The 23,989-nt window shown below is 41.5% G+C and overlaps 1 protein-coding gene across 1 annotated transcript in view; it reads right to left on the bottom strand.

The window, feature by feature from the left end:
- SCAPER (S-phase cyclin A-associated protein in the ER) overlaps positions 1-23,989 on the bottom strand; it is a gene marked incomplete at its 5' end in the record, with an annotated part of 96,991 nt that overhangs the window by 33,009 nt on the left and 39,993 nt on the right. The window contains 3 exons of the mRNA XM_009072621.1: positions 1,693-1,922; positions 7,761-7,884; positions 15,238-15,353. Of these exons, the coding sequence (XP_009070869.1) occupies positions 1,693-1,922; positions 7,761-7,884; positions 15,238-15,353 (470 nt within the window). The remainder of the gene's footprint in view (positions 1-1,692; positions 1,923-7,760; positions 7,885-15,237; positions 15,354-23,989) is intronic.

Below are 23,989 nucleotides of genomic sequence, written 5' to 3'. Positions count from 1 at the left end.
TGACACCTGTAAACTGTGTCCATTGTCCACCTCCCACTGCACCCACACCTGGGAACAAAGCAGCTGCTCTTCTGGCAGAGAGGAGATGGATGAGAGTTTTCAGTCTGCCTGGACTATTCCTCACTGGCATCCGGAGACAATGGGAAGATGCATGGAGCACTCCCTTCCTTGGACAATTGAGCACACAGACAAGTGGAATGTCAAAGCTCTCTAATCTATTGCCTCCATCTCCCAGTCCTTTTCCCCACAGTGGCATAGCTGAAATAATTTGGCTACTCTTTTGATACCCAGACAGCACAGAGATAATTGCTGTTTATGCACCAGGTCTAGCAGCCCCAAATAGAACAAAACATGATATCCACATTCCTCTTTCTTCCCCCATCTTCCCAAAACTCTCACTTAATCAGCTCCCCAAGGACATATGATAAAATGACCTGGAGGTGAAGGATTCTCATTACTGACAGAATTCGTCTGGTTTTGACTAGTTTAAAATGTCCTCTCTCCTTTTTCCCTAATTGCACTATTACCCTGTCATCATGCCTTTCATTCCCCATCTCTAACCAGATCCCCTGAAGTGCCTCAGGTGAGGGCCTGAGCTGGATTCTCATGTATCTCCTTATCTTAAGGGTATGCTGTGCTTGGCCCAGTCAGTGTCAGGTGTCTGTTCAGCACAGACCTCCCACTCTCCCATTCATAAATGGGCAGAATACAACATCCTGAAATTTCACACTTGATCAAAACCTGTTTGGGGAGAAGGTGGGTTACATGAGAACGACCAAGTTTTAGAGGTCACTGGTATCTATGACAACTATTTGTTTTGCTTTCCTCCTCCAGCTGTCCCCTTTGCCTCCACCAGCACTGCACCAGACTTTGAGAAGTCTGAAGATGCTCCCTGTGACCTCTTCTCAGGAACATACAATCACAATTTCATTTCCTCAGAGGGCTGAAAACACATTGCTAACTATTTATATTATCATTTATTGATAGTTATTTATAGAACTTACCTATACACTTTCAGCAAGTGTACACTTTTCCTTTACACTTTTAGCAAGTCTAATATATTGTTGGATATCTATTAGCTTTATGTATATAAAATACTAACTATATCTATGCTAATATATCCAGGTTCAGCTATTAAAATGTAACTGCATTATAAAATGAGATTACAGGAATGAGTGGGTGATATTTATAATAGAATCAACCAGGTTGGAAAAGACCTCAAAGATCATCAGGTCCAACCCTACCGTGGTTACTAGACCATGGCACTAAGTGCCACATCCAGTCTCAGCTTGAAAACCTCCAGGGATGGTGAATCCACCACCTCCCTGGGCAGCACATTCCAATGCCTGAGCACTCTCTCCTCTCTATGAAAAAGTCTCTTCCTAATATCTAGCCTATGACAGACCATGTGGGCAACGGGCACACATGGTTGGCATAGTGAACTGAGATAAAAGAATGAAAATATGGAAGCTGACTCCTAGGTAATTAGGAAACTGATGAAAAAAAACAAGCTTAAAATGAAAAGATTCTTGGCTTTCCGTGTTTCTGTTGAGAACAAAGCATTTTAATAGTCTTCTTGACCATGCACACTACTTTTAAGAGTTAAAACAGTTTGTTCCTTTCTTAAACCAATGCAATTTTCTTTCTCTAGGGTAAAGAATGCTTAGAGAAGTTTTATTATTTTTTTTAAACCTGATTAAGTCTTGGACTCTGCTGTTGAAAGCTTCCACTTGTGAGGATTTACTCTTCACTTCCTGTAGTATCTTCAGTGCAGTAGAGTGGCTGTTTCCATCTGGGAAGCTGGAGATTAGACATCTGAAAATCACAGCAGTTATCCTCAGAAGTCCTGTTGTTAAATCTTCAAATACCTGCTTATTTACACTTCTGCCTGCAGTAGCATTATGGTCATCTGGAACACTGACCTAAGGAAAAAGGAAAAAAAAACCAAACAACCAGAACTGAATAAAAACAAAGCTCATAGAGAAGCATTTAGAAATCTGCCAAGGTGTACAGCAAAACCAAAATTAAGTAAAATACCAGCAGTGCTGATGGACATTAAAGCATTTCAGGTACAAGAAAAAGTAATGCAGATAATCCAAGCTGGAACAGAACCAATCAAGTCAAAACAACTTAGTGTCTGTGAACTGGAGGAAGTCTTAGAGCAGCAGAGCATGTCATTAGTATCACTGTGTTCTTGTGCATAAAACATCAGCTGATGACCACTGCACTTGTCTGTCAGAGGTCACTCACTGGTCAGCCACATCAGAAGCACAATGGGCAGTTCTCTCTCAACACACCTCAGAGGAGTCTCATGTCTTAAATCACTAAACTGCAGCCCAGCCCTGGAAGAGAGAGGTTGAGCTGTACAGCACATCGATCTGAAGAGAAATCTACCTGCAGTATGCAGATCTGAAAGGAAATCCTCATGGAGAGTTTTAAAAATGATGTCATTTTTTCATTTCTGCTGTCCAAGGTAAGTTAAGCAGCTGGAATCGTGCCCAGTGGTGACCAAACAGTGAGTGCAGCCTGTATGGAAGTCCTGCAGTGTCACAGGCAGCACAGATGCATCAGTAGAGGCTCAGGGCCCTGTGGTACCTGCCCAGTGCCTCCTGCTGCTGTTCCACACACCACACACCTCTCTGGGGCCTTCAGCTCCATCATCAGGGATCACTATGGGCTGAGATGTTATGTTTATTCCAGGTTAAAATCATTTGCACTTGGTATAGGCAAGTGAGGTCAGAGAAAACTCTGCCTGCCTGTGTAGGTATCAGGAGGGATTTGGTAACACTTGGTGACAAAGAACAACATGCACATTGCTGTATTATTCATTAGCTCTGAGCCTTGTGCTGGTACTTAAAACTCATTGTAATAGTCTGTTTCTGGTGCTGAGCCAAGAGAGCAAGTGAGAAGTCTTCAGCTGCTTATTCAAGTTCAATAGGAAAAATAATACTATGTTGCTCCAGTAACTTTTGGTGGCTGAAGTAATTCCTGCCCAATGACTCCAACTGCCACTGAAACAGTGGATTGAGTTTTGCAATGTGTCAATCAGTTTCAATGTGACAACTTTGTGCTAGGAACTAGAAACTGCTAACAAGAGCCACTCACTGCTTTTTCACCTCAGATAAAAATTACAGATGCTATTTCTTAAGAGATTTAATAACACTTTGCAGCAGTCTTCCATTCCCTGCAATGAACAGGACCATGAGCAGGTACTGACTATTTTTATCTTCTAGTTCAACTTACCTACGAGAATTATATTTGCTCCCTTAGCTATAAAAGTTCATGCTTTAAAATAAAACTGCTCTTCCCAATTTGTAAGACAAATAGATCTGGCACTTAACTGAATCATTTACTGCAGAGCTTCTTTTTCACACTGTTTGGGGGAAAATGTGTGTGTTAATATGACATGAGAACAAATGTGGTTTTCTATATTGTGCTTTCCCTCTCAAAGAAGAGAGAGAAGGAAATACTGTTTTACAGAAAATGGGTAAATTTGAATTTAATTCCTTCACTATTTTCCTTTTATACTAACTCAAATGAGTGACAAAAGATCAGCTCTTTTCCTGAAGAAGTAATTAATGGGATAGTGTGAAAGTGTGCTGAGATTTATGGTAAGAATTAATTGGGGTGCTTGCAGAGGCAAAATTAATTGGGGTGCTTGCTTGTTGGTTATTATATCAAGCAAGGGGGGAGGAAATCTTGAGATTTCATAGTGTAATTATGAAAGCTTTCAGGCTCTGGTTCCTTTGTGTTGATTACACAAGGAGTTAGTGACATTCAGAAAAACTGTTGGATGGGTTAAAACATCCCACATTTCTGAGGTTTAACTGACACCAATCTCCAGGTATGATTACACACTTAAACTGATTTGTAGAGTACTTGGTGTAAAACATTCTTAAATCACATAGGAAAATCAGGAAAAATCCAACTATTGTCTAATTATTTGACACCAACAACATCCCAATGCTATTTCACCTTTTTGCTGAGGCCCAGGCAGGCACCACAGCCTCCTACTGGCTTTAAATCAGCCCTTGGATCAGAACACTCTGGTGACCACACTCGGCTCTGCTACAGTCTCCACACAACTGTTCAGCTATTCCTTAGAGAATTCCCCTTGTAGGGATTCCCATGCTTGTGTGAAGCTGCCATAAGCTCTTCAGCTCTGCCCAGCATCCAGGGCTTAATCCTGTAAGATGCTGCACAATATGGCCCCAATCCAGTAAAGCACTTAGGCACACATTTAATATAGCTGAAAATGTTACTCCGTTCTGACTCACATCACCAAAATATCTCTGCAGAGCAGAGCAGGTTTTTGTCTGTGCTAACAGAAAACACCAGTTTCTAGCTAGCCATGTAGAGCTCTGTTAGACAATTCATTGATGTTTTTGTCTTGTAGAAAGCACAGTCCTTCACAGCCATGAAGAGACTTCAAACCTTTCGGAGCACCCAATTTCTCTTCATCTGGGCACTTGTTTTGTATTCCCCTCCCATTAACAGTGGTGATTTTGTGTTTTTGCATGTGTAGTTATTGGACTTGCCTCAAAAACACTCTGAAAAACCTAGATTTTCAAAACAGTATCAGCAGGATGTCAGATTTTCTGTGGAGTAACCAGTGAACTAAGGAAATGGCAAAGGCCCAGGAAGTACATGGGCTTGGGATGGTGCAGGTGAAGGTTCTACTCCTTAAATTCCCTACCCCTAAATACTTTAGCATGTCATTACTTCTACTCCAGCTCTATTTTCAGCAATTTCTACTCTCCATGTGGTCTTGTTATGAGAGTCCCAGAGCCCTACCAGTGCCACACAGCTGATATAGACACAGATGTAACTTCCAAACAGACCAGAAGAGCCAAGAAGCACAAATGTTCTTGGATTTCACAATTCTTGGCCTCAGCAGAGCAAATATGGCTCTGCCTTATCTGCTGCAGTACAGAAGATGAAAACACTGACCACAAATGGTTAAGAAATAGCAACTGTGCTAGGATGTCCATTGTCACTCTGAAGGACCCAAATGGAATGGCAACACATTCCAGTGAAGAAATGGAGGAGAAAAATTACTTCCCTGTGACTAGACAGCTAGATTAACTTAAACCCAGTAAAATTTCATAGGCCTTTTATGCACAAGACAGTCCAGATTTAAGCCCTGTATTTTGGAGAAGAAAAAAGTTCTAAGCACTTTGCTTTTGATGTCTGCATTTGTTTGATCACTACTTAAACTGTAGCACTCATTGCACATGTCTTCACATTCACAAATGATGATTTAGGTTTTTCAGATACTCTGCATTTAAAGACTGCCCTAAAAATAATCACAGTGATCTCTTGTGATATCATACAGACAGACATGGTTTATATTTATGGCTCTTCAGATATCTTCATGGAAAGTATGTGACAACTCACACTGGCCTGGAAACAAAGGCCCCAAACTGAAAAGCTAACCTTCCATGCTTACAGCTCCTTCCATTACTTGGTTTTGTCAGTGTGAAACCTTCCAAAATATACAACTGGAAAAGCTCTCATTGTTTTGCAACTATCTTCTAGGTCCAGTAGACCAAGAAGAGCAGAGAGAACAGGCTGTAAAGACATGAAGTTACAACTGGAGCACAAGGAACATGAATGCAGGAGGGAAGGTCTGAGCCACTGAGCATGGAAATCATCACTGCTGACCTCAGCTGACACCGACTTAGGCATTACCTGAGCTAAGGAGGCTAAGGAAGGTAAAATGGTAAGCAAAGTCTACACAAGGTTTCCTACCAGTCTGTTTAGGCAGGAGATAAAGAAAGGTCTCAACAGGACACTTCAAATGATTAACCTGTGGATGTCACAAAACGAAGGAGGAACAATGTCCATTTGTTACAGCCATTTCCCACTGGCACTTCCATTGGAGAAATGACATATTTATAGTACTACGAGCAATATTTTGAGGAGAAAAATGTTACACCTCTAAAGAGAAAAATGAACAATTTTTCTCCACTGAAAAGTAATTGCTTGAAATTTTACTCTTTGAAATGTAGAGCTCTGAGTTTTGGCAAAGGTGAAGCTGGTGGATGAATAAAACCCAAACCAGACACACATTAAAAGACCTGGAAATAAGGTTCATACTGGATGTACTCAAGATTACACTGAAACGTTTCTCAAAACTGGATTCTCTCTGTTTCTGTACTCAGCAAATATTGGCACGGTCGTTAAATAATTTGTTAAAATCTTGCAAATATACATGTTTCTTTATTACCCCTGGTACTACCTGGGCTTGATTTTCCAGCAGTAAGGGGAAATCCACACCCATGGGCAAAGGCTGCACCATGCAGCTCACCAAAGCAGGAAAACTGGAGGCAGTTAAACTCTTTGGAGAGGTAAATGTTAGTATTTGGGTATTTGGAGCTGCTCTCAGTTTGTCCATTTCTTTTCCATAGAAAAGAAAAATTCAAACTTGATCTGATTTATGACATTTTCAAGAGAGAAAAATCAGGGTTAGAAAAGCAGCTCTGTACTTGGGTTTTGTACTCAAATACCTACTTCATGGAACTATGAAGATACCCTGGTTTAAGGGCCAATTTTGCCTGCAGAGAACATAAGGGACTTTATGCCTAGGAAAGAGAAGTCCACTGTGGATCATGGGAAACATTAATTACAGTTTTGCTGCCATTCAGGGGTAGTATTTGGCAACAGACTGAAAACAGCTCTAAGCATAGTAAATTTTCCTTCCATAGTATCTCTGAGCTCTAGGTGGCCAACTCTGCCTAAGAAACACTCTCTGTATTCCTGCAGGAAAAGTGCAGGTTGTTCACACAGCACTACACGGGCAGAAGGGAAGGGCTTTGGCACCAGAGCAAATCTTGCCACTGGTGAAGTGCTGCAGGATTTCACCTCTGGTGGAATCACCCCTGAGTGTGTGCTCTGCTGGCTCTGCAGAGCTGTCACTGCCCAGCACAGCACACACCTTCCTCCAAGCACACCTGGAACCTCACACCTGCAACCCTCTTGGAAAGGTTGGCTGAGGAACAATGAGCTGGCAGCTACTGAGGAGAGAAAGCCCAAATGCAACCTGTGCTTTCTTTGTGTCAAGGAGCTTTGGACTATCTTTGAAAGTGTTCATCAACAGCCCCATGGCTTGTTGATTCCAGCAGCAGCACTTGAATTATTAACAGTATGTACATAACTTTTCAATTAACAAACTGCTTGGCTCATGAAAATACACACACACAATTTATAAGTAGAAAACCAAGACTAAATATCTTATGATGAGCAGGTCACTATGAATTAAAAATGAGTTTGCAAATAAAATATTTAATGACGTTTCAAATTAAATGAAACATTGGAAAATTAAAACTTTCATAGCTAAAGAGTCCTGCTAGTTAAGCACTTCAGCAAATCAAACTGCAGCAACGTATTGACCTGACTTAGATTCCTGACACTGGAACAAGTCAGAATCAAACACACATGGACAACTCCTAATATTCTTATCCTTTTAATATCCCTACGGTGTGAATGAAAGAAAACAACCTCAGAAAATGTTAAGGCTAGAACAGTGTTCACTCACTAGAGCTCCTGGTACAAATGCCTTTGCAGAATATATTAGCAGAAGCAAATATCTCCATTTCTACAGCATATAGCAGCTACAGTCACCAAAACACATACAATGGCAATCTTATTCTTTCCAGCCTTTATTCCCTCTTACCTCCTGGTGTTCTTACACCCTGAGTACTCTAACCTGCTTGTGAAGCACAAAACCATTTCTGAATGACAAAAGCTGCTTTACATACCATAAACTGGTGTATCAACAGGTCCATCAGAAAAGTGATCTTATTGCTGAAGAGAACATAGGTGCAGTTTTCTGCACAGTTGCTGCAGGCGAGGCTGTAAACATTCACTGCACTGCACAGGGACCTACAAAGTCAGAAGGGAAGAAAAGGAAACCCAAGAATTTTACTTTCTTTTTCTTTGGCAAATTAAAAGCAAATAAATGGCAGCACATCACAGAACAACCTGGCAGCAATTCTTCACATTTGTTTCTTCACCTTGGGATTCCAAACAGAACTAATACCTTAAATGAAGTTAATTTGACTCATAACTTCAAAGCAGTAAAGCCACACTTAGCTGAAGTCATGCACTGGATGGGTACTGAACCCTTGTGTTCAGAGCTCATAGCCAAACTCACACAGAACATCAGCCAATTTCATAGTTTGGATATGGAATATTATTATTTGTGGCTTATAGCTACAGCACACAATTAACTCAGGGCTAAGGTCCCTTACCTGGCATGACCTGCACAACACAAACCCTGTAGGAAGTAACACAGCCATTCCCAGCACACCAGCACTGGCTTTAGAGGGAAGTTCACAGCTCTGCTGTGCACTAATGGAAGGAATGGGGATGACTGAGTTACCAAGCAAAACCCACCAGATGAAATTCCTGCCTGAAAATTCTCCTGACATGCTGCAAACCACAACTGTCCAGAGCCTCAGAGTGTCAGTGCACAGTGAGAGCAGCACCCACTGCCCTACACCTCTGGCTGCTGGGAAGGGGGGATAGAATTGCTGCATTAAGAGCACAAAACCACAAGCACATGCCCAATTGTTCTTTGCACCACGTGAAGTAATTTCCATCTGCTCCAGCTCAAGTGTTCTTCTCCAAACAGGATTTGTGGGGACGCTGGGACCAGCCCTACAGAATATACTCACAGAGGAGATTCATCTGACCACAGAGAATCCTAGATCAGAATAAACAACAAATTCATTTCTTGAGCTCTGCTTACTGCAAAAGCTTTCCCTGTGACTACACAAACAGGCACAAGGACACACAACACAAATGCATCACAGATATATACAACAATAAATACAGATGGCTAGAGACATTCAAGTTGTTTGGCTGAAGGAAACCAAAAGGAAAAGAACTTTTACTTTGTTGGGTTTTTTTCAACATGTAAAAAAAAAAGTGACTAAGTTCAAATAAGCTTCATAGAAGAAAATAAATTGTGAGCACTGCTGAAAGGTCACAGAGAAGTGGGACTGAACAAACACCAAGTTATCATACCCAAACCATCAAAGCTGGGATCTAGCAGAGCAAGCTGCAGACAATTCAACAGACTTCTAGATTGAGTTTTAGGTTTTATCTTTCTCCTAAAATATTTTTTGAAACAACAAAATCATTTACACAACAAGGAAGGCTGATTTACTGCCTGTTTACTGCCTGCTGTGCTCACTGCTGAAATGGAGCAGCTACACACACATACACTGTCCTGCTCGTGCTGAGAGAAGCTGGAAATACTCAGAGAAAATTCGAGTAAATTTTTTTTCGTTTGTATGTCTGGATTGTCTTCTCATCAGCTGAAGAAATAACTTTGAATTTAGAAACAAAGTGAACGAACATTTATACTTTTCTTCCTTTTCTGAGTATCACCATGTTACAGTTACACTAATTTTACTGTACTGCTAATTAAATCCACCCTACTGCCTAATTAAATCAGTTTCAATCTGCACTTCACATGCTGTGAAAACAATATTAAACATTTATTGGCCAAAGGCAGGGGAATTTTCATCTATTTCACCCAACTTTTACCCTACAAGGGTAAGTTTATTATGTACTTACTATTACTATTTATTGTACATTTATTACTCCTACAAGGGGTAGAAGTTGTACATAATTCAAGCAGATGCTTCACATGCATTTATTTAGATCTGCCTTGCAACACAATTCTCTTTTCCTTTCCTGACTACACAAAGGTATTTATTTCCTTTTCCTCAATAATGCTGAAAAGTATTTTCATTAGGCACCTATGTCTGTGCCTTTTCTGGAAGGTTATCCCTCTGTGTAGGTGTGTTTCCAGGGAGAGATGAGACTATATTGGCAAGATGCTGAAAAGATGCTTTAAATCAGCTTCTGTCCAAATTTTATCAGCTATTCTAAAAAATCAAGATCAATTCTATTTAAATATAAACATCCTAATTCATCCGAAAGTGTCAAATATGAACCTGCAGGTTAATTTCGACAGCATTTCAGAGTTCTGAGGTGATTCAGTTAAATCGCTGCAATAAATGCTTTTTGATATATGGGATTCCTAATTCCTGGGAGGATCATTTATTTTACATTGGAACACACAAACTTCCCACTTTATCTAACGAGCAAATCCTGCTGCACTAACGCGCTGTGCTCCTGGATCTCCCAACTGAACCTCCTGTCAGAGCAGCACTCGCCTTCCCAGAGACTCCAGTAATGCATTTGAAAAGGTGCTGTAAGCAAATGGATGTCCAATTAATTTTTCACTACAATCAAGAGGGTCCATTTAATTGATACCATCAGCTCGCTGAGCACGGCGCGCGCCCAACGCGGCGTCGCTTCGCCTTCAGCCTGAGGAGTGTCAGCACAGAAGTGTCCCCAGGTGGTTCCCAGTGTTAAATGGCAGATTAAAGGCAGCACAACTAATTTCTTTACTTTAATCTTATTAAGGGAACAACAGCTGTCAACTGTCACCATTTCTGTGCGAGGCTGCAGAGACGAGCGCAGAGCTGCGAGCGGCAGAGCCACAACTTTGTTTAACCGCACGCCCAACTCTCCGGAGCCAACGCTCCGCGCGTTCCTCCGCAGCTTCCTCCCGTGGGGAAGCTCCTAACTGCTCTCAGCTCCCAAACTCTTACCTCAGGAGATCTCCACCTCAGCCAGAAGCCTAAGGCATGAGCTCACGTAAAGCAGGTGGTTATTGATTACTGGTGTTGCTCTAAACTTTGGCTCACACCCACAAATCAGCTTTAGGGCTCTGCCAGGCAGCGAGCACACTGCAGCCCCAGGGCAGGGCAAATCCAATTATAAAAACACTCATTAGGGAACACAGACTCCGAGCCAAACCAGACAAAAATATACATCTGCGTGTCGTATTTATTTTACATTGAGTCCAAAGAAAAGGAGGAGGATTCGTTTCAGCCAAGGTAGGTCTCAACAGTTTACGTGTCTGCGCATGGTTTTCTTTAATGCTAGCACATCTTCACTTTCCTCAATGGGCCTCATGTAAACAACCTGACAAGCTTTAACTTTTATTAACATACTGAGGCCTCAGCACCATGCAGCCACACAGACCTGACCCACCACAGTGCCCCAGCACATGGAGCAACAATTCAGCTTTTGCTTTCTGGAGATCAGGGCATCACTGACACCTAACAACAAACCTGTCTCAAGTGTGAAGCTCTTCCATGTTACCCACAACTTCTGAAGGTTCCTAATGAATGCAATCTGATTATCAGTGAGGAAAACAACTCAAAAAGCTCAGTTTGGAGAGAAATAATACAAACCTAAACCTTGTCAAATTTAGGATGTGTTAATTCGGTAAACAGCAGCTCATTTGTAACCAGCAGGACTATTATGCAGCACCATGATGGGGAAAGTGCCCAGCATTGGTAATTCAATCTGAGTTGCAAATAAGTGGGAGGTGAGCTGTTAGTGACCAATGGTGCCCAGAATAGCTGCAGAGTGGAATGGTGAAAGGATGTGCATTGGAATAGACAAAGTCTACCCTAAATTAATAGACAAAGGACAGAACTCAGCACCAATTCTGCTCCAAGACACTTCCAAAACCAGCCTGGAGCTCCTCCTGAAATGCTGCTGTGTTTAGGCACAAACTGTTGCATGACACAGGAAAAACAAGTAATTCACCCCAATATTTACAGGTGTGATAGAACTAGAAAATCTTCTCCCCAACTCTCCAGCCCCTGGCTCATCTGCAAGGCCTGGTCTCAATCCAAAAGTTTTCTAACCTCCCACAGAGCTTTCAACAATCAAACACCTTCCTGAACTGCACATGAGGGCAACATTGCTTCACTCTCGAGCTCTGACAGCCTCAAACCCAGCTGAGACAGACACCAGAGCACATCATGGGGACAGACAGGTGCTGCAGGTCTCAGATGTTGGACTTGCAGTGGTCACTCACTTCAGAGTGTCTTTATGTCCTTGCACCAACTGCAAATTTTCAAGGAATATTTCTCAATACAGAATGACCTTACAAGAAAATAAGGAAGTCTGTCCTGCATTTTATGTAAAAAAATTGCAAACTAGCCTACAAAACTGCATGAACAGTAACAGAGCAGCTTGAGAAGTGCATGTCATAAACCCAAGTAAAATTACAGGGAATAAGCCATAGAACCAGTTCCTAGTTCAACACAGTTCTTACTGAAAAGCAATTTGTATCAATGCCATCCATGACATTCTGGAGGCACTATTTTCTGGTTTTATAGACATAATTATGGTTTGAGCTTTTTTTTAAATCCTGCTAATATTTGCTTTAAAAATGATGCAAAGAATTGTATGAGTATGGAATATCCATTATAACAAACCTGACTTTAATCACATCTTAACTTGTGACTAAAGTCTTCACTTGGTCCTTACACAACTGCTGCCAACTTCTGGTTTAAAATCCTGCAAAAGGGGCTAAAGGAGTTGCCCATAGCAAAGGTGCAAGGCAACCCAGAGGATGAGACTCCTCTCCTGGGCCCGATCTTGAGGCATTAAATTGTTTTGCTGTGCAGCTCCCACTTGCTTTTCAGCAGAAATTCAGCTGAATGTGTCTTATTTTGTGGAGAATGGACCAAATTCAGGAAAATTACAAAATGCTGCTTTAAGAATAACATGGCTGGACATTGATTTGTATGTTAACACCAATAATAAAACTTACTACAACCCACTGCTTTCTCCTTCCCTTTCCAGTGATTTATTTGAAGGGGAGAAAAACTGCCCCAACACCAAATGTATCATCTGTCTCATAAATGCCACATCTTTCTCACAGCTTTTCCTACCCTGCTGCTCTACCTCCCAATCTGGACAGTGGTACAAAACAACAGGCACATTGTTAAATCTTCTGATAATAAAGCTTTATCTTGTAGACATGGGATTAAAGTTCTGAGCTGCACCATACTGCCAGGATTTTGGAGAAAGAGAGATGTAGATAATAGCCCATGTAATCTCCTCACCTACTTGTAAATAGCTTATCCTCATCACAAAGCAACAGACAAATTCCCAATTTGAGTACAAATGGTTAAAGGTTGCAAGAGCACAAACAATGTGAAGTAGTGTCCTTTAGCAAAGTGTATGTGGCTGGGGGAAGACTGGAAGGCAACTTATGAAAGGTTTTAATTCAACTTCTTTCCACAGGGCTTTGCTCTGTCTTTAAGCAGAGAAGCTGCTGCTTCACTAGACTGCAAGTTTCAGAAGTTAGGAGGTAAATGACAGTTGCACAAAAGAAAGGAAAATATTTTCAAACTTGCTTCAAAATTAACTGAGGAGAAATGCGACGAGTTTTCTTCCTCATTTAAGGAACTAAATATATTCATGATTATCCTCTGATTTTGAACATCCCTCAAACATTCTGAGTTCGAGAGATTCCTTAAATCCTTCCAGGGAGGTCACACCAATACACTGAACATGGTTACTGCCTGGTGCAAACTGCTCCAAGTCCCACCCTGTACTGCTCACCGTCAGCAGCTAAGGGGCAGATTCTGCACAAAACCAGCACAGCAAGATCACAGCAAGACCAACAGAGGATGCTCTGCATCCCCTGTACCACACCAAGATCCCTGGGACACTTCCAGCAGACTTGAGACTAAGTCAGACTCTTGCAGAAAACTGCAGGAACAGTTATAGCTTCAGAGAGCAAGATCCTGTGTCAAATTATGTGCAACTTGATGTATAACTTCCCAACTTTGATCCTTTCAGCTGCCTATACACTGGAGCTGCAATTTGCTGGGAGGCTGAATGAAATGCTGTATTTCAGGAGTGGAGCAAAGTTCTTCAGGAGATGTTTTCAGCACACAACACTGTCAGATTAGTTTATATTAATCTCCTTTCTGTCCCAGTATTTCTTTCAGAAGTACAGCTAGTGGAAAACTTGGGTTAATACGATAATGTTTAGAGAATTTTTCACAGGTGTAAAAATTCTTCTTAGAATTCAGTCATGAACAGGCTCAGGAATCTGAGAAACCAGTCACACTGGTCTGAACTGGGTATGAGACAGAGACTGTCACAGAGAGAACCTCTGAGCAGCTCTGCATGTGATTTCTGCTCCATGTAGCTGACATGGGGCTTTATTTATCAGCACCCAAGCTCCTTCCAGAACTAACACATCCTCAGACTGTCTAACCAACTTCAAACAAAATGTTTTCAGCAATGTAAACACAATGTCCTCAGACCTTCTCAACAAAGGTTGCCACAGCAAGACTCTTCCTAAAACGAAAGAACAGGGCTCAAAGCTGTATAGGAGGTGCATATGCTAAGGATTTAAAGCTCAGGTTAGCCTAGGCTTTCTGTGGGCACACAGTGCAGTCCCTTCCCCTGCATCACACCCTGACCAGGTAACTCACAGCCAGAGACTCTGCAGATGAGGAGCCCAAAGGGCCCCACTCAGGCCTGCTCACCAGTGGAGCTGCTGGGCTTGCAGCAAGTGCATTTGGCAGGAATTTTATTCTCTTTGAAACACACAGTTTAGAGTTTAAAAGCAAGTTTTCTCCTAGGTGCTTTCTCCTAGCCCTTCACACCTGTCCCAGAACATACTAACTTTCAGTTTTAACCCAAACCCTCACACTTAAATTCACACAGAAAAACAAATGCCAACAATGGGACTCAACAGGATATCTGGGATTTGGTTCCTCTTTACCAAAGCCATGCCCAGCTCTGCTCTGACAGCACCTGTGCTTCTGACTGCCTGAAAACTGCAGTGAGAGATCAGGGGAAGGAGCATGCTTTGGAGTAATCAGTCTGCAGACATTCTGCTTAGTCACCACTTTTTTTTTTAGGGATTAGACATTTAAACCCTTCCATTCTTATGTTCTATAAGGAGGAATTTCTCTAATCCACAAGAATTTTGATGTACCTGTTTGTGGGAGCCCTTTCAGCTGGCAGCATCTTAGAGCTATGCAATTGTAAAAGCAGTCAGACTCCAGTGAATTACAACCCTTTAAAAGATCCCCCTGCTTCCCACTCAGGATCTTCACAGACAGAATTCAAAAATATGTATCTCCTCTGTTTAATACAGTTCTGTACAATCAGGGATGTTGCAGATCAAATATACAATAAAATCACCCAGTTAGGACAGCACAGGGTGAGTGGAAATGTCTTTCCCCTTCCACAGCAGCACAGAGTACAGCATGATTTTTCCTTTGAAGTCCAACACAGGACTATGAGAAGAAGAGGTAATGAAGCAGCAGATGTGAAATGAATATTGTAGTGATTTCAAGTGGCAGATGAAGGACTCCTCATACTTACTTGAAGGGAACCCGTGAAACTGCATTCAGGTTGGTGGGAGCAGTCACTGTTTGGAGAACATTCTCAAGGGCACTCAGACCTCCAGCAGCCCGGAATGCTATCTTATCTGCTGTGTTCTGCAGACACAAACACAGGGGAGAAACAACAGAAATTAAAGGTATTTCTGCATAAAGGGGAGGCCTGACAGTTGTGGTTTTGTCAGTGTAGAAAGTCCTTAATACATTTATTTAGCATGTTGAACACCTTTGCAAAAGAGCATTTCGGTGCCAGTGCAGAGCAAAGAGTTTTCAGGTGCTAGTTTCTCCAAAGATGATCCATACATATCATCAGGTAATACACTTGAACATCATATTTTCAGAGAATCAGAGAATTGGAGTCTCCCTCCCTGGAGATATCCCAGACCCATCTGGACACAATCCTGAGCCATGTGCTCTGAGCTGGCCCTGCCTGAGCAGGGAGGTAGGACCAGTGACCCACGGTGATCCTTTCCAACCTGACCCATCCTGTGACTCTGTGAGACACAGAACAATTTGAAGAGCACAGGATGTGATTTGTTCTAGTCTTCTGTGAAACAGGCAATATACTTGAACACTATTTTCTGTAGTGACATACAGTTACAGGGGATTTTAAAAAAGTTCATCTTTATCTGGTGCTATTATCTTTCCAACTATATTGCTTTGCACATGATTTTAAAAATATAGACTATTTCTAGCTGGTTCTTCCTCTTTTTTACAAACTTTGCCAAAAGGAGACAATCTCCAGGCTTAGCCCTTAAGTTGTTCATTAGGTGCATAAATAGCTTAGGCAGACCAAATTGTCCTGGTACCTACCTTGAACTTACACTGAGCAGAATTTTACACTTAAATACCATTATTCTCACAGTTTGCAAATGAAGTTTTGCTGCAGCAGCTCCAGTATTTTAGAACTTAAAACCAATTTTGCAGAAAAGGAAAAGAGTGTATCTCCTACTGTTTAATACAAAGCAACATCTTCCTCTCTACTTTTAAGCTGCTAATTTTGTATAACTTTATTGGCAGTTTGTATTTCATCATCTTGATTTTGCCAATGATGATGATACTCTAGTTAATAAGAAACAACTTCCTTTTATTTTTCTTGCCAATGCTGCAAGCACTTGGCATGTGGGAAAAAATGGGAAGTGCTCTATAAACATCATTATTGTGTCTGTAAAGAACGGATTATACTGTAAGAGACTTCATAACAAAAAATTCCTAGTGACTCTGATAATGTCTTTATTTGAAGGTTAGAAAAAACCCAACTATTTAAAACTAGAAAAACAATTGAGCAGCTCCAATATGATTTAGATGGCCATTTTCTCAGAGATCAGACATTAGACACAAAAAAAAAATATATATATTGTACCTTTTTTAATCATGCAACTTTCTCTCCATGAAGCTTCTTTCAGGAAAACAACTATATTAAGCTCCAAGCTACAGAAAAAACTGTTCACAGAAGACAGAGATTCCAAAGGAAAGCTTTTTCCACAATTACTATGAAATGTCTGTAGTTTTTTTAGACTGTCAAAAGTTTTACCTTCAAAGGAACAAGTAGCCTCAAATGAATGGAAATCTTTGTGCCAACTCACCAAGCAGTTAAAAAATCAACCACTGATTTCCTACAGGCTACTTGATAAATATGATTTCTAGCAGTTAATTTTAGCCCAGGAAGTGTGCCTTAACTGAGGAGTTATTTGTGAGTTCTACTCATATATTCTTCCTCTGCTTCCTCCTGTTCCCTTCCATCTAAAAGCCTCAGAAAACTCACCTCCTTCAGCCACCCTCAGCCCCAACAAACCTTCCAGCATAAGGGGAAGGCCCAAAGAGCAGAGGAACAATCCTGCCCCAAATCAGGTGATACTGCCCAAACCTCTCAGCTCACAAACCTCCTCCTCTTCCTCCCCCAGAGCTGCAGAGAGGAGCCTGGGCCTCGCTCACCCAACCTCAGCTTCACCCTCCCAGGGAGGGAGCAGAAGTTTGGGCAGCCCAAGTGTGCATTCCCACAGCCCTGGGCAGGGTGGACAGGCTGTGGCAGCACCACACACACCCCCCAGGGCTCAGTGCTGGGACACTGCTGGTGCAGCTGCTGCAGCATGTTTGGGGCTGCTCCTCCAGTTCCAACTGTGCCCAGCACTTTCCACTTCTCACTTGCCCTATTTCTCGTGGGAGATTATGCCACAACCTATTAGCTCTTGTGGCAAGTCTTTCCTGTCATTTAGACCAAATATGCCCTTTCTGTTTCATCCCATTACTCTGAGTTACATCCCATTTATTACACTCATTTTGTTTCTCTCCTCAGCAATTTCTCCATTCTTGAAATCATACACTGCTACATTTTCCTACTTGGCTTGTTTCTCAACTATCTATATTCTTTAATGCTAAACCCAACTTCTCTGCATATATTTTTTCATGGAAACTTCTCTTATCTGTGATTTTTTTTCCCCAGAACTTCGGTTTTCTCCATAGATACCTAGTAATGAAGTTCCAGAAAGGAACTTCCCTCCACCTCCAACCAGTCACCAGAGCCACACTGAGAAGCAAGAAAGTCTCCCTACTCTGACAGGAGATCATCATGCTTCTAGTTAAATGGAACATAAATCTTTTGAGGCTGTCTGATCTCCTATGTTCTCTCCTTCAGCTTGGACCTCGACCATCACTTCTTTTACAGACAGACTTTTTTCAGAGTGCCTAGTTCACCTGTGCCTAATACTGTACTAAATACAAGTATACACTTGTCAAAATTCATTAGCTTTTGATGCTTATCCATCCTGAAAATAAATCCTTAATTATGTGCATGGAAGAGAGAGGGGAAAAGCCTTCAGTAAAAGGAAGACGCAAGCAGCAGCAGAGCTGGGGAAGATAGGTGAGAGGAGGATTTGGTACCTGTGCTTACAAAGGTCTATAAAACTGCCACGTAGAGATTATGGATACATGACTTTTGGCATGATATTTAATATGTTTATCTCCAAGGATTCTTTTAAGACAGAGAAGTCCAAGGGCTTTTAACCCATTTACTGAAAGGCAATGTTGATAGCAAAGTGCCTGTGAGTGACCTTGGTCACTGTGCAAGTGTCCTGCTGGCTGGAATTCCAGGCTCACACAGCTCCTTGAGCACGGCCTTGGGCCAGTGGAGGGCACAGGAACTGAAAGGAAAACATGCCCTGCCCACAAAGGAGCACAAGAGTCACTTGAACATTGAATTACTGACCCTTTCAGAGTGACCATGGTGGGACTGAGGCACCCAAGGAAACAGTGAACAAAGGAACTGTCCCTCAGCTGCTCTGGGTGAGACCTCAGCCTGGTGAGCTGAGCATAAAGAACACTCAGCACTGAACCTCCCCATGCTGAAGCATCCTGTCACTCTATCTCTGATGCAGCCAAATCAGATGAAATTATTCTATAGTATGTCTGAATTAATTCCTGCTTGAGGCGATGCAGCCAAATCAGATGAAATTATTCCATAGTATGTCTGAATTAATTCCTACTTGAGGTGACTCTCAAATTTTGAAGTATTTTTACATTGATCTAGAGCAATCCCTCTCAAAGCACAAACATATGGGAACAGCCCATCTTATCCAATCTGTCTGTCCTTCCAGAATCAACCTATATCCTTGGACTATGATTCAAACTCACCTAATGTTCTGTATTGCAAAAGCTTTACATGGGCTGATATGTATTGAAGCGTAACAGAAATCCAAAAGGAGCAGAGTGAGGCATGTGAGTTACTCAAACCTTTACTCACATATGTATTTCTCCAATATTTTCCTTCTTTTGTTATTTTTACATATTGTTATTGTCCCCATTTGACTCTGTCTCAGAACCAAGGACACATTCAGGTAACAGCAACTTTTACTCTGGTGGCACCCAAAGCTCTGAACAGATCAGGCACCACCTGAGTATGAAAAATGGTAGATCTTGCAGGGGATAAATATTCAGTCTCTATTTAAAAGGAGCAGAAAGCAGCATCACATGTTTTTCTGCTTGAAAGACTCTCCCAGACTTTTAACTTAGTCTCCCAAATGACTTAGCTAGATGTTTCTGAAACCCTTTTCATAGCTTTACTATGGAAGCTGCTCTGGGAGTGGCTGCACATTCAGCCTGGGAGGGCTATCAGCAACCCCCAGGATGGGACTCACGATCAAAAAAATACATAAGGATGTTTTTACACACTGTTTTTAACCAGTGTGCAAAAATTTGACTTGCTCGTATTTGTTTTTTTTTCAGAAATCCACAAGCACTTCACATTTTTAAACAAACTCCTACACACAAAAGGATTTCCAGGCTCTGAAGTTACCTGGTGGCACAGGAGAGCAGGGACAAACCAAGATGTAGGCAAAACCCATTATTGCTGTCATCTATGCATTTTTTAACAGAGAGGAGGAGGCACAAAAACCTTAGGGATGCCACCTAGATGTGTCTTAACTACTAGACAACCAAACCAGAGATGCAGTCCTCAAACAGCAGACACAGCACTCCCTGAAAAGAACCTTGTTTTCCTTACCCCTCCTGTGAGATCAGTGGTCCTGTTTGTGCAGGAGGAAAGCCAACATGGCTGATGTGACAGCAAGTGTGTATTCCTAAATCTCTTCACCATTATAAACTTGTCCCTTGGAGCACACAGCCACTAACTTCAGCAGACCAGTGCATGAATCAAGTACCTCAGTGGAAAGTGTGTGTACACTAATGCATGTGTGGCACAGAAATGACAATAAATTAGACAAACCATGTAACCGTTTTATGGATTAATTATGAATTAGACATACTTAGAAACTTCAAATTAATCCTTTAAAATAAATAAGTATGACAAACAATCAAGCCAGCTCCCTGCACACTGGGCAAGTGTGGCTGATTTATTTACCTACCTGTTACAACACCTTAATGGATCTGAATTCCCTTCTCTCCTATGGCTTGAGTGACAACTGACTAATAGGATTACAGGCTCTGTTCCAATAATACAGCTCAGCTACATGCCAGCAAAAAATGACAGCCTAAACCTGAATTACATGGCCTGGGAATCCATCCAATTATTAACTAAAGTAACTGTTATTACCTAACCTAATCAAAGGAGAAGCAGCTGTTAATCTTTGGTGGCCTGCAGTGTAGCAGTGGTCAGACTGGATGGACTGTCTTTGTACTTGACTCCTCTACAGACAATAATTATGTCCTTTGTGATCAAGAAGGAAGGGCTTCCTAACCTTTCAGACAGAGGCAGCAGATGGGGAACAACTGCTTGTGTGTTCATTAACAAGATAGGGTAGATTTTATCAGGGTTAGGCATCTGTGGCACCTTCAGAAGCTGCACCCACCGAGGCTCCAAGTATGTTTGGCAAATTCCAAAATGAGCAGGATAAATACCAAGTCCAGTATAATGTTTTCATCCTGTTAGCTGACATTTGGTACTACAGGAAAACACACACAGCTCAGAAAGAGTCATTTACACATATGCCTCATCCTACCCAACATGAACAACAAAGAAACAGATGAAAAGGCCAACTGGGCTGTGCTGGTACTTGCTGGGGTGTGTGGCACTGATTAAAGCAGTCACATAACACACTGAATCTTCAGAAACAAAACCCAAGCAGGGAAAAATCTCTGGTGGATCTATACAAGTCAGTGGGTAACCCAAAGTAACACTGAGTGAAATAAAGTTAGCAGCAATTCACAGCAGCTTTTGGATTCCAAGAGAGCAGTGAGACCAAAAGCTCAGTCCTGCACTGCTGCTAACCCAAAGTAACACTGAGTGAAATAAAGTTAGCAGCAATTCACAGCAGCTTTTGGATTCCAAGAGAGCAGTGAGAACAAAAGCTCTGTCCTGCACTGCTGTTCCCCTGGCCCCAGGGCACTGCCAAACTCCAAGGCTGTAACACAGAACAGAGGTCAGAGAAATCCATCTCACCAGGAGGCATGACACAAGTACAGCTTAGTTTATGCTGTGGAAAGGAAAAACATGATGGGATGGCAGCATGGAATGGAAGGACCAGAATGGGAAGATTTCCGATGATGCCCAGGAACAGCTAATATTTGGAAGCTGAAACTGCATGAGTTCAGGTAGGAATAAAATGATTTTTTTAATGCCAAGAGTAATTAATGATGAGCATAATATACTTAGGATATAGTCGATTTTCTATCATTTGAAGTTTTTAAATCAAACCTGATTATCTCCTAGAAAAATATGGTCCTAGTTAAATCATGATTTATTAATTTGGTGCAAGAGTTATTGGGTGAGATCCAATGTCCTGGACCAGAGCACTCACTCCACACACTGCTCCTGCTAAAGCATTATTATTAGTTAATAAGTAGAGCAGCATCAGGAATAATGTAGAGCTTTACCAGCTGAAATGACTGAATGTCAGCTTTGCCATCTCTGCTCCATGTGACTTTAGCAACACACCTGACTGTTCCAAATCTTTTTGAACTAGCCGAAATACTCTGGTGTAAACTCTGTGTCTAAGACAAACCTCCACAATGTAGATTAAAAAGGAGTTTTTTCCTTCCTCAGCCCAAAGAACTCTCTGCTAGTCCTGCAGAACATCCAAAGCAGAAGCTGATCTGGAAAGTCTATTTGAACAGAGCTCAGGACCCGAAGCTGTTCAGGGGAAAATATTTCTGAATGAAACCCAAATACTTTGAGACATTCTGACTTCTGTTTCCGAAAGAACACACTAAACTAGTGCAACTCTATTCTACACTTGTTAAACTGTTCACCAAAGGAAGAAATAATAACTAATTAGTACAATATACTTGAAATCCATCTCAAGAATTTTCTTCTTTCCTTTTATCTGGTGTTTGAAGATTCTATCTAAAACACCAGGGGCTAAGAAACGCAGTTCAAAGCTGCCTCAGAGAAACAAACCAGACTCCTGAATCCTGGGATGGCTCCTCCTTTTTTTTTCCCTTTTAAATAAACACACAAATATAGCTACACACAGGTGTATCTACGTTCAATACAAACCTATGGACACGTTTGTGACTGTAGAAAATAGACATTCTTTGAGTAGCTCTCCAGGCAAAAAACTTTATACAGTGAAAATCATTGTAGAGTATACTAAAATAGTATTTTGCTATTAAAATAGGCAATTTTGCTCCCTGTGATACTTCTCTCTGGTGAAACTAATGTTATAATAATACCCTACTCCATCTGAAAAATCTCAAATTGGTTTTCAAACAAGAGTGAATCCACCCACAATGACATTTCAAACACTGAACATGATTGGAAAACTGGTTTAGGATTAATACAAGAGCAAGAACTGGCTCAGTAGCATTTGCATACCATGGGGGGAAGGAATTCATTCACATTAAGGACACATCTGTCATGTATTTGTATTTGATTTTTACTGATTCATCTCTTAAAGAGAAGTTCCCAAACAGGTACACAGAAAGCACAATTATGTGATCTTGTCCTAGTCTCTCTCAGCAGTTCATTGGACAAAACATTTTGCAGTGAGTAGCAAAGTTAGTGATCTCTTGCAATGCTGAATGTGAAATCCCTACCCAGGTCACTACTGACAGCTTTCAGCCACTACAAAGCAGCACTGATTTCACCTGAACCTGAACTATCAAAGTCAGTGCATTAAATAAAAACTTAATTTCTTTACAAACTATAACCACCATGACTTTATCACGATCCCTAAACTGACATCTCTCATTACCAGAGCTGTGCCTGCATGGGGCATGTTCTCACCCCTGAGAGGTCAGTGCTGGACTTTAAGGACATTAAAACATTTCTCTTGGCTTGTAGTGCATACCTTGGAATGTACATATACATATCCATGATATCCATTCTGATAGGATGTGGTAGTTCTAAACAGATGTAGAAGTCTGATCTAACAGCAAAAAGCCATAGAGTACAACACTGGAAGCTGACAGCACTGAATTGCACCCCACAGCAGTTTTCAACTACCCCCACTGTGCACAGAAATTAAACTCTGAATAATCCTGGAGGAAGAACACTGCAGAGCTTATCTGTGAACTGAACTTGCCTTTTAATACCATTTCCAGCAAACAAGTTAAAAAATATTCTGTGGCTGACCTCTTGTAACAAGTTCCCATTTGTATGTTCATCTTGAGAAAAAGGTTAATCCACAGATTACAGAAACCCTGGACAAACAAATTATGGATGATATAAAGCTGCCTGGTCCAACCTGCACCACCCAACCAACACCTGACCCATTGACTTCCTCCTGCCAGTGACAGGGAAAGGCTGTTTTGGTGGGAAATGCTGCTCAGAGAGCTCCTCCTGTGCTTTCCCCCAGTCTGCTCCCTGAACTCACAGCCACTGTGCTGTGACTACCTCAGCTGCTGCTGTAGCTGATAGAGAAGGTGATGTTTCTACTACTAGTAGCAGCTTGGATCACGTGCAGACAAACTGGTAGATCCAGGACAAATACTCCAGGCTTGGAACACTGCTGAGTTTTAGTAGCACTGGGCATCCCTGTGCTCAGTGCTGAGCATCTGCACAGCTCTCAGTTAAAGGGTTTAAAGAAGTCAATTAACTTTGGGGAGGGTCACTTACATCTCAGCTTTTCCATCAATTTGATCTGCTTTATCAGTTCCAGAGTTCACACTCTGACTCAGGTTCTGGACTTTTCTTTTAACAGCTAAAAACTCGATTAATACTTGCAACAAAGGAAGCATAAATATAAAATTCCCTTAAGTTACCTTCCGTGTTAGCAAAATCATTAGATTTTTGTGGTAAATACAGAGTTCCAAGGGCCTGAATTCTAGTTTTAGCTGGTAAA

The sequence above is a fragment of the Acanthisitta chloris genome, unplaced genomic scaffold, assembly GCF_000695815.1.
Source record: "Acanthisitta chloris isolate BGI_N310 unplaced genomic scaffold, ASM69581v1 scaffold12864, whole genome shotgun sequence".
In the NCBI taxonomy this organism is placed as follows: Eukaryota; Metazoa; Chordata; class Aves; order Passeriformes; family Acanthisittidae; genus Acanthisitta; species Acanthisitta chloris.
Note: the sequence above shows the minus strand (reverse complement) of the source record. Positions and strands in the feature narration are given on the sequence as shown.